This window comes from Lycium ferocissimum, chromosome 4, assembly GCF_029784015.1.
Source record: "Lycium ferocissimum isolate CSIRO_LF1 chromosome 4, AGI_CSIRO_Lferr_CH_V1, whole genome shotgun sequence".
NCBI classification, from domain to species: Eukaryota; Viridiplantae; Streptophyta; class Magnoliopsida; order Solanales; family Solanaceae; genus Lycium; species Lycium ferocissimum.
In genome coordinates, this window is record NC_081345.1 from 26,683,835 (window position 1) to 26,709,494 (window position 25,660).

Consider the following 25,660-nt stretch of genomic DNA (forward strand, 5'->3'; position numbering starts at 1 on the left):
ATGATATAATACAATAAAATTTAAGTAACAATCAAAATAAACTTTGTATTTAAACTACAATACATTGCCATAGGTAACAACCATCCAAACAAGGTGTGACTGTTAATCACAATTGAAAAGGAAAAATACAATTTCTCAATACTAATTGCTTTGATGCTCTTCGTGAGTTTGCTCATCAGTAGTTAAATTTTCGAATTGAAATGGACTAAATTAATTGATTTTTCGATTAAAATTTAGATACTTAAAAATACACAGACCTGGTATAGGTTAGATCCTTTTCTTATATCAAAATGGCTCACGAATATTTTAAAATGTTATTTAAAGCTCAATTGATTTGATACAAGAAAGAAAAAATAAAAGAAGTAACTTTTAAAATAGCTTGAAATAGTTGTTCAAAATTCAAATGTCTTAACTCAACTTTAGAAATGACCTTGAAGGTAGCACTTAAGTATGCGGCCTAGTTGAGAATTATAAGATCTCACGTTAAAAATTCAATAGAGCTAAAAAAAATAAAAAAATACTCCAGGTGGTTTCTTCTCATGTCAAAGTTTTGGTGGATCGAGTCATGTGATACCTGTGTTGGTGGAAGGTAATAGGAGATACGTTGTGAAATTAGTTGAGATGCGCACAAACTGACTCAAACACTTATTAGAATTGAGTCACTCGGTAATTGTGTTGATGAGAGAGAGCAAGTCCCTCGCAAAATTAATGGAGGTGCATGCAAGTTGGCCCAAACACTTATATAGCGAATACAATCTTATGTCTTTTATATGCCACAGATATAATTTTTCCTAATCAATCAAATCAATTTGTTATAATTAGATAAAAGAATTTCTTTAACACTTTTCGGTAGTAAAAGAATGAGCATGCGATGAGAAGGCAAAGGGCAAATCAAATCACAGCAGACCAAACTGTCAATAACGCACACGTATAGTACATAACACTAAGTAGACCAAATCCAACATACAACACAAACATATAAATAGTTTGTTACAAAGTCCCACCTTTCTCTCCTCATACACTAACTAAATAGACCAAATCCACCTGTGCTACGCATGTATATTGAATCTAACACATTTGCATTGTTTACAAAAATATTTTCTTCAAGATCCTTTTTGTTGGTCTTTTTCATCTTTCAGATCTCTAAGGAACCATCCAAAACTTGGTGATCGATGGATTTCTTTCATAAGTTGAAGAATTGGTTATTGTTCTGTAGCTTGTTTCTTCAATGTGCTAGTGGATTTTATCTACCTGGTAGTTTCCCACACAAATATTATGTGGGTGATCAATTATCTGTCAAAGTGAACTCCTTGACCTCAATTGATACAGAATTACCTTATGGATATTACAGCTTACCTTTTTGTAAACCTTTAGAAGGTATCAAGGACAGTGCTGAAAACTTAGGTGAGCTTCTTAGGGGAGACAGAATTGAAAACTCTCCCTATAGGTTTAAGATGCACGTAAACGAAAGTGAGTTATTTTTGTGTCAAACAAATGCATTGTCAGCTGATGAATCCAAGGTTTTGAAAGAACGGATCGATGAGATGTATCAAGTCAATCTGATTCTTGATAACCTCCCTGCAATTCGGTATATGAACAGAGAAGGTTTTTCCCTTAGGTGGACTGGTTATCCAGTTGGTATTAAGGTTAAGGATGTGTATTATGCGTTCAACCATTTGAAATTTACTGTGCTGGTTCACAAGTATGAGAAGAGTAATACTATGCCTGGTGTGATCGGGGCTGGAGATGGTATTGAGTTAATTACAACAGACGATAAGTCTGTCACAGACACGCCGAGTTACATGGTTGTTGGATTTGAAGTTGTCCCCTGCAGCTTTCAGCATAATATAGATTTGCTTAAGAATCTAAAACAATATGATAAGTATCCTGCACCAATTAATTGTGAACCGGCTGCAGTAGCAGCGATGATTCAGGATGGCAAGCCATTGATTTTTAGCTATGAGGTCAGCTTTGTGGAGAGTGACATTAAGTGGCCATCAAGATGGGATGCATATTTAAAGATGGAAGGTGCAAAAGTTCATTGGTTTTCAATTCTTAATTCCATGATGGTTATCACTTTCCTAGCTGGAATAGTTCTGATTATTTTCTTGAGGACAATTAGAAGAGATCTAGCTCGGTATGAAGAGCTTGACAAAGAGGCTCAAGCTCAGATAAATGAGGAATTATCAGGGTGGAAACTTGTCGTTGGCGATGTCTTCAGAGTTCCAGAGAATTCAGAGCTCCTCAGTATGATGGTTGCTGATGGATGTCGTATTTTAGGAATGGCACTTGTGACAATATTATTTGCGGCTCTTGGATTTATGTCTCCAGCCTCTAGGGGCACGCTTATCACTGGCATGCTTTTGTTCTACATGTTCTTAGGTATTATTGCTGGCTATGTTGCTGTTTGGCTCAAGAAAACCATGAGTGCTGGTAACACCAATGGATGGCTTTCAATTGCGTGGAGAGTTTCTTGTTTTTTCCCTGGAATTGCATTTCTTATACTAACTATTCTGAATTTCCTCTTATGGGGAAGTCATAGTACTGGTGCAATTCCTTTCACTACATACATTGTTCTGTTGCTGTTGTGGTTTTGCATCTCTATGCCTCTTACACTCATTGGTGGATTTATCGGTACAAAGGCTCCACACCTCGAGTACCCTTGTCGTAGCAACCAAATTCCTCGGGAAATCCCAGCAAACAGATTTCCGACTTGGGTGCTAGTAATTGGAGCAGGAACTCTGCCATTTGGAACTCTGTTTATTGAACTCTTCTTCATCATGTCTAGCATATGGCTCGGTCGTGTTTACTATGTTTTCGGGTTTCTGTTGGTAGTGTTAATCTTGCTAGTGGTTGTTTGTGCTGAAGTGTCTTTGGTCCTGACTTATATGCATCTTTGCATGGAAGATTGGAGATGGTGGTGGAAATCATTCTTCACGTCTGGCTCAGTGGCGATCTACATATTTTTCTACTCTATCAACTATCTTGTTTTCGATCTCAAGAGCCTTAGTGGGCCTGTCTCAGCTATGCTGTACTTAGGCTACTCGCTTTTAATGGCGCTTGCTGTTATGCTAGCAACTGGAGCTATAGGCTTCTTGACGTCTCTATTCTTCGTGCATCGTCTCTTCTCTTCAGTGAAAATAGATTGAAGAAGGTGACCTAGTTGAGTTCCATTTTCAAGGTTATTGCTGATAACATGAAGATCGGGTGGAGACTAATGTTAACCACATGCAAATTTTGCTAGCTTTATAGTACTTTCTTCAAAATATTTCCAATTTGTTGTCCTTTTGCTTCATACATTTGAAAGGAAATAAGATCAGTTTCTGAGAAATTCTGAGAGTGTATGAAGTGAGTTTATACTAGCACTAAGAGTCTGCAGGCACAACACATGGCTTCTCAGGTCTCAAAAACATTTTTTAATGGTTTTCAGGATTCTTATTCATGTACTGTCAACCATGGTGTTCGTTTAAAGACACTTCTAGTGAACACTTTCTTTCTTAGGAGCTTGCATATAAGTCTCCACTAGAGTTTGTTGTTTCATTGCCGAACCTTATACTATGTTGATCAAAGAATAGATTAATTATCATCTTTGACTTATCTAACTGATATATTTACCTCGATTCTCATATCAAACTTCATTTAATTTCAATTCGTGTAGGGATAATTCAACCTCATGTAGTAAATGCATAGTGTCATGATTGGGACTATTTGCTGCTGATAATGAGGAAATGATGAAGACCCTTAAGATATTGAAGACCTTTAAGATATTTGTGTATCCTGATGCGTTTATGAACAACAAGTCTTAACCTTTTCTAGCATTTTCCTTCCCCATCTAAACTCCTTTGATCCCAAATTGGGAAATTACTTCAGTGAGCACATGTTCAAGATTACTCTTTTTGGTGGTCCCTTGGTTACTCAGAATCCAGAAGAGGCTCATTTTTACTTTATGCCTTCTTCAATCAATGTTATTCGCAATCACCCTCACGTGCATTCTGCCTCAGCAATTGAAGATTTTGTTGCTGGATATACTGATAGAGTTAGATCAGAGTTTGAACTTGGAATGCACCTGGTGGTGCTGATTATTTTTATGTGCACTGTCATTCTACAGGTCGAAACGCTGCGTCTAAGCAGCAACAATTGCATCACAACGCCATTCAGGTTACTTGCCCGATCAACTACTTTCAGAAGCTTTACATTGCCCACAATGACATTGAGTTGCCCCAAGTTTGGCCTCACCAACCCCAGGAAATGTGGAACCCTCCAGATGAGTAGGGTTTCATTTAACTGCATTGTATTGCAATTGCTGTTGATAAGTGATTTTTAACTACTACTTGTTGGTGGTGGTGGGGGGTAGGAGAGCTCTTCATTTTTTGCTTTTATCATGCTATTTGTTGGAAAAAGTTCTCAACTATTGTTAATGAAAGTGATCTTCCACACCTAAAGAAGATATTGCTCTCGGTGCCTAAACGAATGTACCTTGACCTGTATGATAATCTAGGCACAGTGACAAGGCACTTTGAGTGGTATAGAAGCCGAAAAAATATGATTCCTTCCATATGATATGACAGTTTACCAACTTTGGCTGATTAGGAGGGGACTCCATAGACTTGCTTGATGGTAACTTCTTATCTGTAGCCAGTATCTAAGCCGACGAGCGTGTGTTATCATCTTATGATTAGGTTAAGTGAGTTTGCTAGATGTCATCTAAGGTGAGCTCAAAGGGAACGACATGATCGGCGAGGATTCATATAGCCGACCTCAATTTGCTTGGAATTGAGACACTATTGTTGTATTTTGCCAGTTGTAGCTGTAAATATTCTGGTGTCTCAGAACAATCTTAGTAGAGGGGTGGGGGTATTCTCATGGCAATGGTGTTTGTAAAATTTTTCAAGTTTAGATGTGCATGGAACTTAGATTCTGCCTTTGCAACATGCAAAAGTGAAGGAAATAATCTTGTGAGTTACAATGACAGGAGGACTTATATTGGTAATGGATCTGTGGTTTATTTGAGCAATACGAGTTTCTCAAATTTGTAACTATTCATTTGTTTCTTTTTCCATTGAGTGTCCTTGCTTGAATACAGGAAAGGAAAGGATGAATGTGCATTAATGATCTCCTCTTTTTCAGATCAAGAGGAATAAGATTATCATTATACAACAATTAAAGGCATATTCAGGATTTAAATTTTGTGAATCTTTAAGATTCTTAGCGTTGAACTTGTTGCATTTTTAAAATTATATAGGTTTAGAGTTACTATTTGTTACAATTTTAGTAGATTTGTACATATAAATTTATGCTCCATGTTGAAAGTATTGTGTTCGAATAAACCCTTTTTGATGCCGCAACGCTATATTCGCCTCTGACCAGACAAGGAACTTTTAAACGCCAAAAGATAACGTAGGGCAAAAAGTGCTCTATTTCCTATAGTTGAAAGATAATTTTGGTCCTTTTCCCTTATTTTTATACCACCTCCAATGCAGGGTAACAAATCCAAAATTAGTAATTCCGATATAAATACCAAAACGACCATGATGCCCTTTTTCAAGGTTCTCCCAAATCCCTTTATAAAATTTAAGGTTAAAATAAGAAATTTATCATGCTTATCTTGGGTAAAATCAAACACATATTTTATATTATATTTGTACATCTCATCTTTTATTCAATAAACCAAAAATGTATCCATAAAGGTGTTTTACTAAAAAAAAATGTCGTCATTATTTAATTTCATACTTCCCCCGTTCCAAATTATTTATCGTTTTATTTTTGTACATGCCCCTTAAGAAATACTAATTAAGATGAATATTTGACTAACTTTACCCTTATTTATGTCTAAGTTATAATCTCTCTCCATTAAATATTTATTTTATTTGTGTGTTATCTCTATTAATGACAAAATTCTAAGGGTCAAATGGAGAAAAAACAATTAATTGTGCCTTACTTTTAAAATAATTAATAATTTGAGATAACTAATTTTAACAACCCCGGCATATAATTTGAGACGAGAGAGTAATATAATTCCTTCATTATAATTTTCGTGCAACTAGTTCCCCAACCAAACAACCCCTCACGCCTATCTGCTTTCTTCAGCTCAGGTAACCAGAAATCCTCCTTCCCAATTATTTCTTGAGACCATCTTTATCTTTCTTTATCTCATTTTATTTGCTTAGTTTTTGATGAAATATATAGCAAGAAAATATTTAAATTCCTGCTATTTATGTGTTACTCCCCAGTTCCAATTTACCTTGCACAAAATTTAAAAAAGAAAAAAAGACTTTCAAAATTTATGATTCAAAAATAGTGCTTTACATATTTGTGTGATCGTAAATTATTTTATTATTTCTAAATATATAAAAATGTATAATTTTTTAGTAACGGACTAAAAAAAAAAAAATGGTCTCGCGGAAATTGGGACGGGCAGATTTTTTCTTGTTCTTTTGGAGTTTGTAGTTGGGTGTGTGTATGTTGTTAACTCTTATGCATATAACGTGTTTGACGAAAGTTCTGTGAGATGCTTAGATCCCCTCTCCTTTCTTACAAACAAAAATACACTGAAATTTTGAACTGCTACCTAAATACCTCAACAACCAGTCTTATATTTCAAGGGGAACTCTTATCTTGCTACTTAATTGTGCTTTCCTTCTTATCCCAAACAACTCTTCCCTAGACATAGAATGCAATGGTCCATCTGTCAAGCTGGACTGGACACCACGGTTATAAAAAGAAAAATACAATGGTCTATTTGCGAAATAGCTTGAACAAGATGTTCAGCTTCCAGCAAGTATATGCTGCTTATTTCGCGTGCTAACAAATGGGAAATAATATTTGTTATGGATGATTAAGTACTAACAAAACAGAAGACATGTCAAATTATCTTGGTGAGTCTCTTTAGGCTGTTTAATTTGTAGATTGGATTGTGAAGTTTGCACCAAATGCACTCAACCACCCCCCCGCCCCCCAAAACACTATGGGTGTGTTCGGCATGAAGGAAATATGTTTTCCAGGAAAATAAGTAAGTTTCTTACTTATTTTCTTGTGTTCGGTACGTAAAGAAAAATATTATCCTAGAAGCATTTTTATATAATGCACAAATACTTTGGGAGGTGGGGGTGAAGATGAGGTGTGGGGTGGTGGGGATGGAGATTACCGGAGTTGGGGTGAAAATGAGGTGTGTTTGGAGGGTGGGGAGGACACAATCAATGTGGATGCCACTTGTGGAATTTATTTTTCTAGAGAAAATGTTTTCCAAATATTTTGACCAACCGAACATGGAAAAATTGGAAAACATTTTCTAGAAACTGTTTCCCACCATACCAAACACGCCCTATATCTATGGTGTTTTCCTTCTTCAACTGGGTGTGCCTTAAGAAAACCACAATAGACAAATGGGGACAATTCCCCAGTACTGCTTCTTGTATACTTATCAATGCAATATCAGGACCGTTGATAATCTAGTAAGCTTTGTGACATGCTTTTGGTATCAGCTTTATGTTTATTCATATAGATCAGATTTTCGTAGGAGGAAAAGTCTGAAAAAATCCATTCCAGTGAGGTTTTAACATCCTTTCTGCTACTTCATCCTTATTGTTGCCATTAAAAAGTTACCTGCGAGCAATAATTAACTTTAAGAGAATAAATTGTTCATCTACATAGAACATGGACACATTATTTCAAATCGGAGTATCTCATGGGACTTAGGATTCACAATAGCTAACATTTTTAGACACACCCTGATAAGTTTATATCTAAGATTTGCTCCTTCTCTGAGAAGAGGAACTTAGTTAATGCACTGAAACTCTTTGAGCGTTTAGCCTCATTGAGCAAGTGGACAGCTGTCAGAACATTACTTCTGGCACAGTTCTGCACTCCATTTAGTTGTTTATATCATGGCCTTACTCATTATTATAACATATGCAGAACATGTCAACTGAGAAAAGTCCGCTTGAGCAAACATCACCAGCTGTTGCATCATCATGCCGAAAAAAGAAGTCTGAAAGTGCTACATTTTTGGAGGATGTAAAGGATCATATTGATGAGTTTATACATGCCTCAATGGATGAACACGCAACTTGCTTCAAGAAGACCATCAAGAAGGTTAGTTCCAAAATCAAATAGCATTATGGATTATTCCTTTTTATTTTTAGTTTTTGGGGGGGGGGGGGGGGGGGGGGGGGGGGGGGGGGGGGGGCTGTTCAATGAGTGGGAGGGATATGAAGAAGATAGTGATAATTTTTATTTTTATTTTTTATTTTTTTTTAAAAAGTAAGGCATTGTGGTTTATTCTTAATAACTGTGCTCTTATTTGTTATGCCTTCAGATGTTTGGGATGTCTAAAATTGTTGCTGAAAGAAATGCTGAAGCAAAGGAGGTTGAGAGCTCACTTCCTCTCCGAACTGTTGTATCTGAATAAAGATTCCCTATGTAGAAAGAGGTAAAAGGAGGGTGAGATTGGAGGGTCAAAAAGTATGTGCATTCTAAAGCCGTTAAACATTAAGTTTTATCGTTCTATCACATGTATAAGTAAACAAAAATGAGATTTTCTTGCCTAAGAAGCCTTTCGGCTTTTGCATCTGCTGTTTTTACCACACATCAGACATGTCTAGCTAAAATAAAGGGGCGTTACAATAACTGATGAATCTCCAAAATGATTGTTGGATCCTTTGTTTTTATGGTTTGAGCTCTGCTTTTTCTGCTAACTCACTTCTTTCTTTAGCTCTGGTCTCATACCTATGCATTCTCTAGTTACGAGCGTATTATAGATATCATGCGAGGTTTTGCTCTGGGCTTGTAATGGTCGAGTTTCCAAAGAATGCCTTTGCAAATTGCAAGAGTGTCAAGCCCCTGAACAAACAAAAGAGCCCCTTCTGACATTTTTGTGCCTGCTTCTATGCAGATTAGCTAAAAATATTAATCATTTTTACAATTGGAATTACAGTCGAGTTTGAATTTCGATATGTAATCCTCATGACAATTGTAGCCTAATTGGACTGGACCTTTTCTGCTCATCAGTTAGCTCAGGGGAAAAAAGATAACCTTTTCTAAAGCACTTGGTTTCTGTAAACTCTTGTGTTTAATAATTAAATTCCATTTCACACCAAAACAGTGCTTGGAAGTTGGAAAACAATAATATTACATAATTTCTAAATTTTGGGGAGAAACAATTGACCAGAACAAAAGCAATTCTGAGTTCATTTTTTGACGAAAACTACGTTCTTTATATCCTATGATATAGGGTTGATGCCAGCTAACGAGGCTATAAAGGACAAAGAAAATACACGTCGTCTTAGTATCTGTGAAGACTTTCTTCTACCTTCATTTAATTGATTTCTGAATATATATATCTGATAAAAAATTACTGGTTCCTGTGGACCCGTAGATTGTGTTCTGGATACGCCATCTTGGAAAAAAGATAACCTTTTTGGATTGGCTGTAAACTTTGTGTTAAATTTTTAAATTCCATTTCACACCAAAACAGTGCTTGGAAGTTGGAAAACAATAATATTACATAATTTCTTGAGGAGAAAATAATTGACCAGAAAAAATAATTGAGTTCATTTGATTTACGAAAACTACTTATTTAAAGCAACTATGATAAGGGTTGATGCCAGCTAACGAGGCTATAAAGGACAAAAAAATAAGTTAGACTTTCTTCACCTTCATTTATTTTTTGAATATATATATCTGATAAAAAATTATTGGTTCATAGGACCCGTAGATTCTATCCAAACAGGCTCTTGATTTCTTCTAGTGTAACTTATTACTCCTTTCTTCCCATCATAAGTATCACTTTAATCAAAAACACGCATATTAAAAAATCAATAATGCAATGTGAAATTTACTAAACTACCCTTATATAATAAAAATAAATTATTTTTTTCATTTTGATTAGAGCATGCATGAAAAGTAAGCCTTTTAACAATGAGAATTCAACAATACCAAGTTTCTATGTTCTTTTGTCTTGAATACATAAATTTGTCAGTTTTTATCTAAGGGCAAAGTAGGAAAAAACTTGTCAATATATGCATTGATTTCCTAAGATGACACTTATTATGGGATAAAAAAATTTGGTTAAGGTGACACTTATTGTGGGACGGAGGAAGTAATAAGCTACAGAAAAAATTGAAACTGACCACTGTAACATTCTTGCATGTAAGTTTTCCCCTTGTTGGATGACAAAAGGGGATGGAAAGAACTTGGTAAGATTCCATTTCAGCACTTGTGAGATAACAGTCCCACCTGTGAGTCACTGTTGAATTGTCTTTTTGCACTTAACTTTACTGGTTAGTTATGGGTTTGACTAATATTACCACAAACTTTCCATGTCACATCAGAAATATTCTCTCTCGTTTTTCACTTTCTTATACTCTCTCCTAAGTTTAACTCCAGCTAAAGAACATGACAATTGATTTTCAAACATAAAAGCTTGCGAAATCAAAGGCTTTTTGGGGAATTACTTTGAAAATTACTAATCAATCAAAAGGGTGTGTTGATTTTGGCTGTATGACGGACTTATGTTTTTTTTTTTGTTGATTTTGGCTTATAAGTACTTAACTCATAAATACTTTTAATATTTATCAAACGCGCAGGTAAATCAAAATATATTTATAAGCTGATTTTAAACACTATCTTAGTCATAACACACCAATTCTGCGGTTAACCGGAAGTCCAAATTCAGTAGCAGCATTATTTTTTAAATCAACTTTCTTGTGCTACTGCCCATTCATCAACTGTCTATATTGGTTCAGAAGTCCGAGTTACACTGAAAGGTGAGTGAAGCAATACGCTAGTCATTTCAGAGGCGAATCCAAAATTTAAACTTGATAGGTTCAAGGTTCTACAACCTATGAAGTTATAGTTCAAAACTTAATACTAGTAACATTTAATATACTTTTCAGAATTCTTCACATATACTCCCTCTGTCCCAATTTATATGACACATTTTTCTTTTAATTAGTCAGTCCAAAAAAGAATGATACATTTCCTTATTTATCAACAATTTAACTTTAAACTTTACCTTTTACGCTCATCGAGATGATCTACAACAAGACAAATATCTTTGGCGTGTTTTAGACTGCAAGATTCAAAAGTTTTCATTTAGTTCTTAAACTCTGCGCCCAGTCAAATTACATCATATAAATTGAGACGGAAGGAGTATATATATATATATATCTATGGTAAAATAACTGGCTCAATCATATATAGGCACTTTAGGTACCCCCCCCCCCCCCCCGCCCCCGGCCCCCCGCGTCCCTTTGGGCTCCCAAAAAAAAAAAAGAGAAGCTTTTCATTGCAAAGAAGGGAGGCAGGGACTAAGAATTCAACAAGGACAGGAAAATCAGTATCTTTATCTTTTTATTACTGAAATAACTAGTTACTAAAAGATAATGGTATGGTAATGATGAAATGTATACATTTAAGTTGACAAATGACAATGGATATGAATCAAAGGAATGAGCTTAAGGACACAATCACACAAAGTGCCACTTACATAGTTACATGTTTAATGTAGGATTTTTTTTGTGTTTAATTAATCTAGGAATTAATGCAGCCAAAGAACATCAGGGATAGAATATGCCTAAGGTTGAAATGCGCATGAAAATGGAACTTAGCGCAGCGCATGTGGGAGAAACAATGCAGCATGTTGTAGATGTGTCGTGTCACAAGGACCAAAATATATGTAAAGAATTATTAACTAACTACTACGTACATGCATGTATCATGTATGTAACAAGTTATAAATAGTGGGGCATAGCATGTACTGTATCGTTATCAGATTCATCTGAAAATATTTTTGATACGAAATATAAAGATTCAATCTCACTTTACCCCCTTAATATTTAAGGGTTGGAAAACAATACCTCCTTCAAATATTGAAGAAGCATAAGCACTTATGCTTTTCCCAGTGAGGATTCTTATTTGAATAAAGATCTTCTTCTTTTTCTTTCTAGAATTAAAATACGAAAATATATAATTTTGTTATTGTCCCATTCACCTATTCCGTTGAAAATAATGTATTTTTGGTACGATATGATAGCTATTTGCAATAATCTGTCAATAAATTTGAGAAAAGACATCATTTCTCGTGGCTTTAAAATCCTCGGTTTAGCAACTAAACTTAACATGTATTTATTTACATTTATAACAACTTTCATCACAATTATTTACCACCCTAAGAAAATAATACCACTTTCGCATTACACTCATCATTTACAAATGCCATGTCGTTGCCGCGTCGTGCTTAGTATCAAAAATGACTAACCCTTCATTTTTTGTTTTTCTTTTTATTATTTTTCTCTTTCTTCTTCTTTCCTCCTTCTCTCTTCTTCTTTTCTCAACACCACCCCCCCCCCCCCCCGCCCCGCCGCCGCCACACCTCCGCCACATTCCGTGCCGCCGCGCACCGCCGCCCGGGCCAAAATAATCAATACTAAAAAATTACCAACCCTTCAGGAGATATTTTTCTCTTCCTGGTACTCCTCATCCTACCATAAACATATATAGCAATAACACCCGCCCCAACAGCCCACCATCACCCCACCAAATTTCATCCCATTTCTTTTCAAATTCGTCCAAATTGATCATTGTGGTTGTTATTGTTGGCTAAGAATTATTATTATTACCATTTTTTGGTTTCTTTGATTTTTTTTTCCATTTCTTCCATAATCATTATTCCATCTCTCTCTCTCTCTCTCTAGTTACGCCCTCCCCCAAGATTTCGTCTTAATGATGAAACGCCCCTCCCCCACCATTTGCGCCCCTCCCACCAATGACGTTTCGTCATCTTCACACCCCCCCTCTCTTAAGCCCGCCCCCACCACTCTCTCTATATGCCATCATTCTTTTCTTACCATTTTTTGGAATTTCTTGATTTTGATTTTTGTTTTCTTTCAAAAAATAAAATTATGAAATAATGATTATGGATGATTTTGAGAAGGAATGGGATGAAATTTGGTGGGGTGATTGCGCAGCGTGGGTGGGAGAAACAATGTTAAAGATGTGGGTGTTGTTGTTATGGGTGGTTATGGTAGGATGAGGAGAAAGAAGAAGAAAGAAATAAAAAATGAAGGGTGAAGAAGATGGTGGTGGGGTAACAAGTTGTGGGGTGAAAAAGAGAGGGGCGTAGGGTGGGGTGGGGTGGGGTGGAGAGAAAAAATAATTAATTATTTTTTAATTATATATTATTTTATTTTATTTTTAATTATATAATAATATATATCTATATATTGAGCCGGCCCACCTTTTCACTCTCTTAATTTTTTTTTTTTACTTTTTTTTTTTTTGCCACGTCGCTCTCGGGGTGGTAAATAATTGGGATGAAAGTTGTTAAGGGGGGTAATATAAATACAAGTTAAGTTTAGTTACTTACCTAGTTTTCGTGCCAAGTTTTTGGTTAAATGATGTCTTTTCTCATAAATTTTTTTATCTCTGTGGCATCCGTTTTACTAGCATGCGCATTAAATTTTGAACTATTTTTCGGTCATATTAAAATAACTGAACTGGAATTTTTGGGGCCTCTCCTCTCTCTTCTCTCTCCTCTCTCTTCACCCAACGGTAATAACAAGATCTGACCTGACCTCTCATTTTTTTCGGCCAACGACCACGAGGTCGCCCTGAGTAAGTTTCAGATGCGCACCTCTCTCCCTCTCTCTCTCTCTCTCTCTCTCCCTCTCCTTTCTCCCCACGGCTCGCCTTCTTTCTCTCTCTCTCTTCCTCTCTCTCCTCTTCCTCGCTCCCACACCAGCCTGCGCGCAGCACCCGTACCACCATTATAGGGTTTGGGTTTGGGTGGTTCGCTCCTCTACTAGCCTTCTTTCCCCCCCCCCCCCCTTTTTTTTTTTTTTTTTGGGTTTTCTTTTGGTCCCGCATTACGGAGGTGGAATGCGGTTGATCGCGGTGAATTTTCGGTGAACGATCTTTCCATGAACTCCGACACTCGGTGTCTGATGTTCTTGGGCGACCGGAACGGTGTTTTAAGCACTACATGGCAAATTAGTTCACCCTGAGGTTGGTACCTCTACTAGCTAGTTAATTTTTCTCGTGTTCCATCGTTTTACTTGAGAAATTATTCTGTATTTTGTGTTGTATTTTGTGCTTGTATAGTGTTGGTGCCACCTTATCTCGACCTTTATTATAGTGGGCACGGTGGATGATGGTAGAGTAAGGCCATGGTCCTCGGGGGGAGGAGGGGGTGGGAGGTAGGAAGAGGGTTAAGGGCGGAAAAGGGAGCGGCTGAGCTAGGGTGGGTCTGGAGACATTGGCACACGACGGGGAAGTCATAGAGTTGGCAAAGATTCTTGAAGAGGAAGATCAACATAGCATGTGTCCGAGAGTCTAGATGGGTGGGAGATAGGGCCGGGATGTAGATGGGTTTAAGTTGTGGTTCTCGGGAGCCGAAGGGCAAAAGCGGAGTTGGCATTCTAGTTGATAGAGAGCTCGGTGATCGGTGGTAGAATTCGAGGTGGGTGAGTGATAGGTGATGACTATTAAGATAGTAGTTGGAGGCATACTTTAAACGTGGTTGAGTCTTCACGCGCGTAGGCGGGCACGGGATGAGAGAGATCAAAAGGCGATCTACCGGGAGGATTTGGACGAGGTTGTGCGGGGGTTTTTGCACTTTTCAAAAAGCTTTCTTGGTGGTGATTTCAATGGCCACGTCGGGTCGTCGGCTAAGGGATACGATGATGTGCATGGAGGCTTCGGGTTTGGGGATAGAAATGAGAGAGTACGGGATTGTTAGATTTCGCGAGAGCTTTCGATTTGGTGATAGCGAACTCTAGTTTTCAGAAGAGGGAAGAGCACTTGGTCACCTTTCGGAGTACGAGGGCCAAGACCCAAATTGATTACCTACTCTCCCGTAAGTGCGATAGACGTTTATGCACTACCGCAAGGTTATCCCGGCGAGAACCTCGCGACCCCAACTTATGAGCATCTTGGTTATGGATATCGGAGATAAAAAAAAGGAGAAAAGGGTTGTATCGAGTCGTGAAGATTAGGTGGGACGCTTTGAACAAGGACAATGCCCGGGAGTTGGGGGAGCGGTTGAGGGCGATGGGAGCATGGAGAGTAGCGGGGATGCGAGTAGTATGTGGACTACGACGGGCGGCTAACATCGAGGGAAGCGAGCAGAGGTGTCTTGAGGGTCTCGAGGGTTACTACGGCGGTTGAGGGTGGTGGTGGAACGGAAGGTACAAGGTAAAGTGGAGGCTAAGAAGACGGCGTATCTAAAGGCTGGTAGAGAGCACGCAGACGAGGAGAGAAGAGGACTAACGGGGAGGCTGTATAAAAGCGAGGAAGGAGGCGAAGTTAGCAGTTACGGCGGCCTAAGGCAGCGGCAGCATGACGCTTATTATGAACACTTGAGGGAAAGGGGGGGGGGGGGGGGACAGAAGTTGTACGGGCTAGCGAGTGAGAGAAGAAAGGCTCGGGACTGGGATCAAGTGAAGTGTATCGAAAGACGAGGAGAAAGTTTTGGTAGGATGCCGCCAGACGAAGATGGCGGTCCTACTTTTTATAAACTCTGAACGAAGGGGGAACATAGTTTTAGCGGAGGGTGGAGCTGCGAGAGCGCCGTGATTTTGGATCTTTTGCCAGCGGAGTTGGGTTGGAAGAGGTCGAGGCGGTTATGCGAAAGATAGCGAGGGGAAGGGAGAGCGACGGGCCGGGGATAGTCTTGGCGAGAATTTTAGAAGAATGCGGGTAGGGGAGGATTGGAGTGAAGCACGCGATTGTTGAATGTTATTTTTAGGACGGAGATGCAAGAGTGGAGATGGGCCAGCATGATCCCATTGTATAAAAACAAGGGGGATATTAGAACGCAACAACTATAGGGGTATATTTTGTTGAGCCGTACGATGAAAGTTTGGGAGAGTGGTGGAAGCGAAGATGAGAAGTTGGTTCTATTTCGGAGAACCGGTTGAGATTCATCTTAGGGGTGTTCGACTACGAAGCCATTCACCTGGTGAGGAGGTTGGTGGAAAGATAGGGATAAGAAGGCCCGACTTGCACATGGTGTTTTGTCGACCTTGAGAAGGCTTACGACAAGGTCCCAAGAGAAAAGCTATGGAGATGTACGGAAGCTAGGGTGTTCCTGTAGCATACATTAGAGTGCTTAAGGACATGTATGATGGAGCCAAAACCCGGGTGAGGACGGTTGGAGGTGACTCGGAATACTTTCCAATCACGATGGCACACGCCTGTGGCTCCGCGCTTAGCCCGTTACATTTCTTTGTGGCTATGGACGCTCGACAAGAAGCCACGTTCGAAGATGCAAGTGGTGCGTGTTGTTTGCGGATGACATTGTGCTTATTGATCGAGCGGTGTTAACGCGAGGGCACGGAGGTTTACGACGACTCACAGGTAGTTTCAAGTTGAGTAGGACTAAGACGAGTACTTAGGTGAAAGTTCGTAATGGGGTGGTGAGGACGGGAAACGTGCGGTGGATACTCGGGTCATCCGAGAAGAAAGAAAGTTTCAAGTACCGGGGTCGATCGTCAAGGGCTGGCGAGATTGACGACGATGTCACACGTCGTATCGGCCGGGATGGATGAAATGGAAGCTCGCATCGGGGTGTTGTGGGATAAAAAGGTGCGCCTATTCTAAAGGGAAAGTTACAAGCGGTAGTTAGGCCGAAAGTATGTTGTATGGGACGAAAGTCTTGGCCGGTTAAGAAAGCGCACGTCCGAGAAGATGAAGGTAGGCGAGATGCGGATGCTTTGAGATGGATGTGCGGGCATACCAGGAGAGATAGGATTCGGAATGAAGTTATTCGGGATAAGGTGGGTGTGGCCCCTATGGTGGATAAGATGCGGGAAGGGAGGTTGAGGTGGTTCGTCCACGTGCAGCGGAAATGCGCTAATGCGCCAGTGAGAAGGTGTGAGAGGATGGCCGTGGTGGGCCTGAAGAGAGGGAGGGGTAGGCCAAAGAAGGCCTGGGGAGAGGTGATTCGGCAGGACATGGCGTTACTCCAGCTTACTGAGGATATGGCCAGGTGATAGGAGGGGGTGGAGGTCGAGTATCGGGGTAGAGGGCTAGTGGGGGCCGCGAGTTTCCTCTCATACTAGGAGTATTTTTATCTTGCTTCTATGTGTTGGTCTTATCTATCTTTGTTATTTTATCATGACTTCGTTGCTCTTGCTATTTCTCATTTTCACATGGTTTTGATTTGCTAGTCCGTATCGACTCTTTTCCTTGTTTCCTTATTTTTCCTTGTTTTCTTTTTGAGAGATGTCTTTCGAAAATGACCTCCCTACCTTCCAAGGTGGGGGTAAGGTCTGCGTACACTTTTACCCTCCCCAGACCTCACGTTGTGGGATCCAACTGGGTATGTTGTTGTTGTTGCGCATTAAATTTTGGGATTCTAATTGGACATCAACAGTCTACTTAATTTCCTAATCTGACATTACCTTTGGGTCATCTACAAATACTTTGTATAATAGCAATTCCATCTGCTAAGATATATTTCACAACAATTTTCACATTAATCAATTATTTAGGCATATTTTTTTTTATATTTTCAAAACACTTAGATGAGCCAAGCAAATAATTTTTTTTTTCTGAAAAATCAGTCCAATTTTTATCCTATATGAAACTTTTTTCTAATTATATGTTTATATAAGCAATTCTTTGAAAATATGAACAAAATGCTTGGTTACATGAAATTAATCGTCATCTTATTTGAGTGCCTATGTTTATGTAAATGTATAATTAAATCTAATAAATAAGAGTTATATATTTTTGTATTTTAGATCTGGAAAACTATATTTATTCAAAAAATGAGAAAGCTTACCGAATAATATTATATAAGGGGGTTATCATTCCCATTCAACATATGGAGGAGGTATTGTTTCTCAACCCTTAAATATTAAGGGATAGAGTAAAATTGACTCTTACCTTAAACTCATCAAAACGGGAAGAAACACACAAGTTTTAGCTAATCAAGAAAAGTCCCTAAAGAGTTCTTTTTTGCCTTGATTTTGATTTTTTGGTGTTCAATAGAACAATGGAAGAGGTGAATGAGATAATTCATAAATAAAGGTAATGTCAGAGTGTAAACTAGGTAATTAAACTGCTAATGTGCAATTAGAACCCCAAAGTTTAATGCGCATGAAGGTAAAACGAATGTCTCATAGATAAAATTTATGGACAGATTATAGCAAATAGCTGTTATATCCTACAAATACATTATTTCAATGGAATAGGTGAATGAGCAATAATAAAATTATATATTTCCTATTTTAATTCTAGAAAGAAAAAGAAAAAAGATCTTTGTTCAAATAAGGGAAAATCCTCACAGAAACTATTGCATAAGGGGGTTATCGTTCTCATTCAATATTTGAAGGGGCTATTATTTCCCAACCTTTAAATGTTAGGGGGTAAAGTGGGATTAACTCAAATATAAATTGAACATGGAATAGCAAACTATGAGACATTACGCATTATTAATCTTTGTCTTTCTCCTAGCACCCTAGCATATGACTTTGTTTACAATTTCAGGAACCCAATGATGGGAGCAATGTGCTTTCGGATTTAAACAAATCTACAAGTCCAAACAAAGATTACTTGCCACATGCATTGAGGTAACCCCCACGTTCAAATTCACCGAAACTATTTCATAAAATAATTAATTGAACCTATATAATTTACAAATATATATTCGGGAATTTTAAATCAATGGGCGCCAATACCACTCTGTTCATTATTACAATTGGTGCAAATTGCTCTAGCTGATAACTTCACAACAGAAACCAGAAATATATGTACTGTGTACCCAGAGACCCAGGATTTTAAGACGGCGAGGGCATCATTATCTCAAGATACACGGCAACAAAATTTTTAATGATGACTGAGGGATAATACCGTATCGAACCAATCACTAATAGCGTAGCAGTGGCGAAAATACAAGTATATAGGCGAAAAAAATTGTGTTGGAGCCGAGATTTGATCTTGAGTGGTGACCAATGAGCACTCAGGGGCACTCCTACCAACTGAATTACTTTTGCAATTATGTTTAAGGGGTCCTTTTAAAATATATCATAGTTTTTCATATATATATATATATATATATATATATAGGGTGTTTTTCGAAGTTGGGGGGCACGTGTCCCCCCTAACAACACGTTGCGTCCGCCTCTGTGTGTACCTGAACTGCCCCACAAATTAGAGGGTCTAATAGGCTATATTTCTCCATCCCAATTTATGCGATATATACATCTCTGTTTAGTCTGCTAAAAAAAGAATGATATTGTTTTCTTATATTTAGAAATAGTTTAACTAAACTTCTAGTTTTACAAATGCATTCCACGTTTTGATGATTGTCAAACTGCCGGAGAAATAGAGAGATCTAGTTCGCGATCCGCTCTCTCTGTACGTCGTACAGTCAGCAACAACAACTGTAAAGGCACTGCAAGACTATTGCAAAAGCGTATAAGCAGTCTTTGCGGCCCATGCTTTAAGTCAAACATGGGTTGAGTGGTCTCTATCTCACCCACATGTTCCCCAATCTATATACAACTTGTTCCAACATATTGTGCATCACTTGAAAACCTAAATCATCTTGTGCAAATTCTTGCCGCCACAAGTTCTCAAGTGCTCTCATGAACAAAGTCACTTACAAGCTGAAGAACCTAATCTAGACACCAGATTATGTCTATGTTCTTTAGGTTGTTGTGAGTCTTTGTTCATTTGTTTTTTAAACTGTAAACCTACTCTTCTTTCAAGAAGCTGTTGTAGGTATCTTAAATTCTCAGTAGTTGTTAGGCAATTTACCTATTCAATCTATTGAGTGGTACCCTTGGCTAGAGTTAGTAAAGTGTATTAGTTTTTTTGGCTAGAGTTAGTCAAACGTGGTTGTGTGCTTGGCCAAGGGTAGTCAAGTGTTGTAGCTTACAATAGTTATATTATAAGGGTGAGGGATTTATGTGAGTTAAATTCCTAGATTGCAAGAGGTTGTAATCTGAAGTTGCTCAGTGTAGTGAAGTAAAATCTTACGTGGTAGGTCGTGGTTTTTAATCCCTTGAGCAAGGAGTTTTCTATGATAAAATCTTGTCTTATTTACCTACTGCACTGTCTGAGAAAACTGGTAGACAACCAGGTCTCTCCATATATTGTTGGGTGAGTCGGGGCCTAAGATTAGGCCGAAAGGCGTAGTCGATGGACAACAAGTGGTGGACGCACTGCTACTATCAACTATTAATGAGATAATTTATAGTCATGTGGCTTGTTTTTAGACCACAAGTTTAAAAAATCTTTTTTTCTTTTTTAATTTCGTGCTTAATCAAACAACATGAGATAATATAGGACGGTTATGTAGATGACAATATTGAAGTAAAATTGATATATCTCATCCCACGTACACTAAATATTGTTTATCTTTTAACTTTTCATTCAAGACACTAAGGATAGTTTGGTTCGCGGACCAAATAATTTCGGGATTATAGTTCTGAGATTACAATCGTAGAACTAATTTACTCCATTTGGGAGGTGAGATAAAATAGTCTCAAGTTTGATGAGATAACCCACCTTATCTCGCGTACCAAACGACCCTATCTAAACTGATCGTTTTGAATCATGTAATTAATTCTATAATTGTGAAACATGGCCTCACACATTGATCCTCTACTATCATCAATAGTAAATTGATCGTCCTAACTAAATCAATCATCATATCGAAACATGAATAGCATGGTTAATTATAGTATAGTGTAATGGTGGTAAAATCATAAATAAAGTAAACAGTTTGAAGTACATGTCTAATGCATAGATAATCCCGCTTATTTTCTGAACGAATCTCTTCCACCATATAGCATTTGTAATTATATGTCTACGTTAATCTACCTTACTTTATCCATGATCAAACATGACTCATTTGCTAAGAATGCTGGTCTTGTTCTAACTTCTGTTTAAGGGCTAATAATCCATATATGGATTGATCTTATAATAGTGAACAAGATTTGGTTAAATGATTCAATCTAATTAATTATGATGGTCTAAGATCATTATTCTCTGTGTCTTGTCCATACCTTGACTCACTAATAATGTCCCATAAGTTGCAAAATAATGATCATGATGTCCCTTAATTATTTTCCCTCTATTCATTTTAATTTCATTTTACAATCATGGGTTAATTAAGATTGAGATTTTTGTGGAACAAAAAGTATTATTGTAATCATGGAGACTGAATCTGGTCACCCTTTTGAAAACTAAATTGTTTTACTACACATTTTATTATTTGAATGGATCGTGAATCAATCATGTCAATTCCAATTAGCCAACTGGTAACTACTAATGAAATAAACAGATAGAAAAAACAAAACCTTTGTAGGGTCCTTGGCTTAATTTGGTTGCCAGACAAAAAAAGCCTGGGGGGGTGGGGGAAATAGCAATTTCACTGTGCATGTTTTGACAATAAATCGCAACTACATAAACCCCTCAACTCTTCACACTATCTTCTTCCTCAACCATTTTCTATCTCATTCAAGTATTACATCAAACAAGTTTTGTAATCAGAGAAAGCTTCAATTAATTACATTATCACATTTTCAATATTATGGCTAGAGCAGCACAACGATATAGAGGAGTTCGACAGAGACATTGGGGTTCTTGGGTTTCTGAAATTCGCCATCCATTACTGTAAGTAGGCTTCTCCATTTGAACTATACAATGATAGTGAAAAAGATTGTTACACTATCAGTTTATTTAGCTTGACATAACTTGTTACTTAGTTGTTTTGTTTTTCACATTACTAGTTTAACTTATTATAGGCAGCTACTTGTAGTTATTTTTCAGGGAATCTGATGGGAAAAAAGAACTTACATTTTCAATGTATATAAGTTAAACTCTACACCTATATTTATATTGTGTTCACACGAGTTATCTAGACTAGTGGTGCATTGAATAATACTCGCCATTTAAAATTGAGTTCTATGCACTAACAATGTGAAATATATTGACAAAATTATGTCGCTTAAAAAGTTATTGTAGGTTACTCTTTTTTGATAGCATTGTTTTGTTACCTAGAATTAATTGTAAGTAACGTGTTACAACGAATTAAGTTACACCAATGGTATAAGAAAACCATTACTCCATCTATGCATATAGCTTAAATCTAAGAGTGTTAAAAGAGTGAATCCACCTCTGTTTCAAGGCATGAATTTGTTGAGTTGGATTAACATAATAAGGCTCTGTTTGGCTTGCAGGAAAACCAGAATTTGGTTAGGCACATTTGAGACAGCAGAAGATGCAGCAAGAGCATATGATGAAGCAGCAAGGCTAATGTGTGGTCCAAGAGCCAGAACCAATTTCCCATACAACCCAAACATTCCACAGACATCTTCCTCTAAGATTCTCTCATCTACTTTGACAGCCAAGTTACACAAATGCTACATGGCTTCACTTCAAATGGCCAAAACCTCAGCACAAGAACAGAAGATATTTCAATCTTCCCTACATGTTAATGTAGCAAAAAATGCACCCATTCAAGAACCTGTTAATTGCTATGAAATGAAACAACAAATGCTGGCGTCAAAGCCATCAGTACTATTGACACATCATCATGAGGAAGCAGCCAACTTGGGAGTAATTAGGAAAGTTGAAGATAATGTGGAGGACCTACCACAATTTGTCAAGCCACTTGAAGATGATCACATAGAACAAATGATTGAAGAATTGTTGGATTATGGGTCCATTGAGCTTTGCTCTAATGTTCCTTCTCACTAAACTCTTTTTAAAAACTGGTGTGAACTTGTGCGATCCTCGATTATTTCAACGAAAATTTGCTATTTCTGACCAGCACAGGTATCAGTAACTCAGTTTTTATCTCCTTTCAGGCCTACATTGCTTAATGTACTAGAAAGTTACCCATTTTTCTAATTTAACCTCATTGGTATAAGTCTTATTCATTAGCCTTTCTCTGTCTAAAATATATGTATTATTAGCAGGTAGGCATTTCCTTCTCTTTGGTTCCTAGAGTTATTGCTTTAAGAGAACCTTCTATTAGTTGTAAAATGATGTAACTTGTATCTCCAGTGTAATATAATCTTTTTCCCTCACAGTGTGTACTCTATTTACTGCCACCATTATTGTAAAAGAAAGATATTACTGCATTAATATCATAAGCATCACATACATTCCATAGTACTGCTACTTTCTTTATTACGGCATCAACACTATTTGAGAAGTTCAATAGTCTCTTGATGTAAAGCATTTTTATGTAATGTCAAATGAAAAAGTAAAGATTACGTATGCAAATTTCAAAAATTCAATGTCCGAATAAGAAGCAAGGAGAAAAATTATAGGGGAAAAGCAAAGAAAAGAAGAAAAAAGTCTCATTCATGAACCGGTAATCACGGACAAGTAACATTGACAATGCCTTGTGCATACCCGTAAGAAAGACTTTTTTCTTGAATAATTTAATTTAACGAATGAACCATCAAAGAGAAAAACGCGTTTTTTTAGTTCGCACATTTTTTATTTTTTTTTGTTAAGCACCATGCAAACAATGAATATTGAACATTTGCTTTAATTTTGTATAACAGTGTTGGTAGGATTTATTTTGATCATTTCATTTTGATGATAGCATCGCACTTGGTAGCTTCGTTGAATCATAATTTGGTCAAATGCTAAAGAGGTTCTTTCGACGAATCAAGCATGCAAAGCCAATATTGCCTAAATTGACACGGTTAAAGTGAATGTCATAATTCAACTTCATGTCAAGTATTGTTTCTGTTGGCTCAACCAATTTTACGAATTTGTCCTTAGATTAATGGTGACACTAAAAAATCTAACAAGGAATGTGGAGGAATAGATAAGACATGATTTTTATTTTAACGGAATGTAAAATTTCTTTATTCCTAATTAAAGGCCAGGAATTATAATGCAACTCCATTTAGTAAGATTCCAAAGTAAATACAAATTAGTGAAAGATCAACTCAGGTACTTAAAAAGCAAAAAGGAAATTAAAAAGATGAAAAGGGTCAATTTTGCGCTAAAACTTTGCGAAATGAGCAAGACTTGTCCTTTATTAAGAGTTGAGGTCAAATCTACCCTTATCATTATTACTAAATAGACTAGATTTACCTTTATTACTAATAATGACTAGTTAGGGGTCAAGTATAAATTAAAAAAAAAATCGCAAGACAAGGTTGGTCCCGGATTTTTAAACCAAACCAAACCAATCGCGTCTTTATTTTTAAATTTATACGGACTTGGCATAAACGGATAACTTTGAAACCAATAAATTCGGTGGGGGCATACTTTTCAACCTCGGATTTTCTGTGAAGGAATTATATTCGATTTTCTCGGGTTTTTCGCATAACTTTTTTTTTTCCGGGATAGTCTTGATGGGCAAACAATACATATAACTTTGAAGAACTATCAAATATTTATGTCCTAGCAAAGATACAACTATATAATTAAGGTGTTTCTTAAGAAAATAACACAAAATGTGAGAAGAGTGATGACATTGTATTAAAATATTCAACAAAAACTAATAAAATCGGTTAAAATAAATATTGCTAATTAACAAGCCATAAAAAAAATGACCATAGTCTAAAAAATTTAAAGTCATGCTAAAATAAAGACCACCCCAAACGAATAAGTATTAATTACATGACAAGAAAAAAACTTGTCCTTTAAGTTATGTATTTTCACTTATCTAAAAACTAGATTTACCTTTATTACTAACAGCTAGTACTGTTTTTTTTAACACGTGAGCCTTTTCACAGGAAAAAAATATTTTCTTGTCCTGAATTATGTGAAATGGTACAAATTTATCTTTTTGTTGAAGAAGCGTTAGTGTTGACCATCTTTTTCAACACTCATATCTTTATTTGAGCTCTACAAATATTGACAATAAAATATATAAACTCAAATAGTGATTAATTTCAAAATTCTAAGTTGAAAGCAAATTTGAATAATATGATAAAAAAGATAAAAAAAATTAGGACAAGAACAATTTAACGAAATATATATATATAATTCCAACTATTAATCGAAATAAATATTTTTAGAAACAAATATTTTGAAAAAATTGAATAGTATAATCACAAACTCAAGGGAGAGAAGTGTAATCCCATAAAGCTAGATAGCAGGCCTGTGTTAATTTTTAAAAGTTGAGAAAAGACCATAAATAGTCCCTTATCTATCGGGTTTTTTCCCTTAACTATACAAACCAAGTCTTTTAAACCAAACCAAATTTGGTCTGATTTTTTTTCTCGGTACAAACTCATCAACTCGAGATTAATCGTTAAACCATTATCGGACCTATATTTCTTTCTCCCGGTTTTCCTTAAGTTCATTCTTTAACCTCAACTTTTTTCCTCAAGTCTCTCTCTCGTTTTTTTAACAAGTGAGCCTTTTTCACAGGAAAAAAATATTTTCTTGCCCTGAACTATGTGAAATGGTACAAATTTATCTTTGAATGTTGAAGAACATGTTCATGTTTTCATTAAACGGCTTTACCACTAGACCACCGATATTTTTTTCATATACTTACATTGATTTAATATCCGTTTTTTTCTAAAAATCGATGGAGTTCGTCTATCGGTTTTTTTATAAAAAGCTTAAATTGACAACCCTTAAGCCTCAAAATAGCCTAAATAGAACTCAAATAATGATTAATTTCAGCACCAAGCTGAATCACCAGGCAAATTTGGTCATTTCGCATAAA

At 36.9% G+C, this 25,660-nt stretch overlaps 3 protein-coding genes across 3 annotated transcripts; all 3 read left to right on the forward strand.

The window, feature by feature from the left end:
- The first annotated feature begins 1,058 nt into the window (after positions 1-1,058).
- LOC132054516 (transmembrane 9 superfamily member 11-like) lies at positions 1,059-3,614 on the forward strand. Its single transcript, XM_059446509.1, has one exon. It carries the CDS (start codon positions 1,173-1,175, stop codon positions 3,147-3,149), a length of 1,977 nt encoding a protein of 658 aa, XP_059302492.1. The 5' UTR covers positions 1,059-1,172; the 3' UTR covers positions 3,150-3,614.
- Positions 3,615-6,067: 2,453 nt separating this feature from the next.
- On the forward strand, positions 6,068-8,625 carry LOC132052022 (uncharacterized). The gene is made up of 3 exons (XM_059443355.1): positions 6,068-6,092; positions 7,915-8,091; positions 8,315-8,625. The coding sequence occupies exons 2-3, from the start codon at positions 7,918-7,920 to the stop codon at positions 8,405-8,407; spliced, it is 267 nt and encodes an 88-aa protein (XP_059299338.1). The 5' UTR covers positions 6,068-6,092; positions 7,915-7,917; the 3' UTR covers positions 8,408-8,625.
- A 12,808-nt stretch (positions 8,626-21,433) lies between these two features.
- LOC132054517 (ethylene-responsive transcription factor ERF003-like) lies at positions 21,434-23,042 on the forward strand. The gene is made up of 2 exons (XM_059446510.1): positions 21,434-21,624; positions 22,191-23,042. Exons 1-2 carry the CDS (start codon positions 21,542-21,544, stop codon positions 22,708-22,710), a joined length of 603 nt encoding a protein of 200 aa, XP_059302493.1. The 5' UTR covers positions 21,434-21,541; the 3' UTR covers positions 22,711-23,042.
- Positions 23,043-25,660: the final 2,618 nt, after the last annotated feature.

Coding starts and splice junctions, on each gene's coding strand:
- LOC132054516 (XM_059446509.1), top strand. CDS start 1,173: ATGGATTTCTTTCATAAGTTGAAGAATTGGTTATTGTTCTGTAGCTTG.
- LOC132052022 (XM_059443355.1), top strand. CDS start 7,918: ATGTCAACTGAGAAAAGTCCGCTTGAGCAAACATCACCAGCTGTTGCA. Junction 8,092..8,314: donor TCAAGAAGACCATCAAGAAG/GTTAGTTCCAAA, acceptor TTATGCCTTCAG/ATGTTTGGGATGTCTAAAAT.
- LOC132054517 (XM_059446510.1), top strand. CDS start 21,542: ATGGCTAGAGCAGCACAACGATATAGAGGAGTTCGACAGAGACATTGG. Junction 21,625..22,190: donor GAAATTCGCCATCCATTACT/GTAAGTAGGCTT, acceptor TTTGGCTTGCAG/GAAAACCAGAATTTGGTTAG.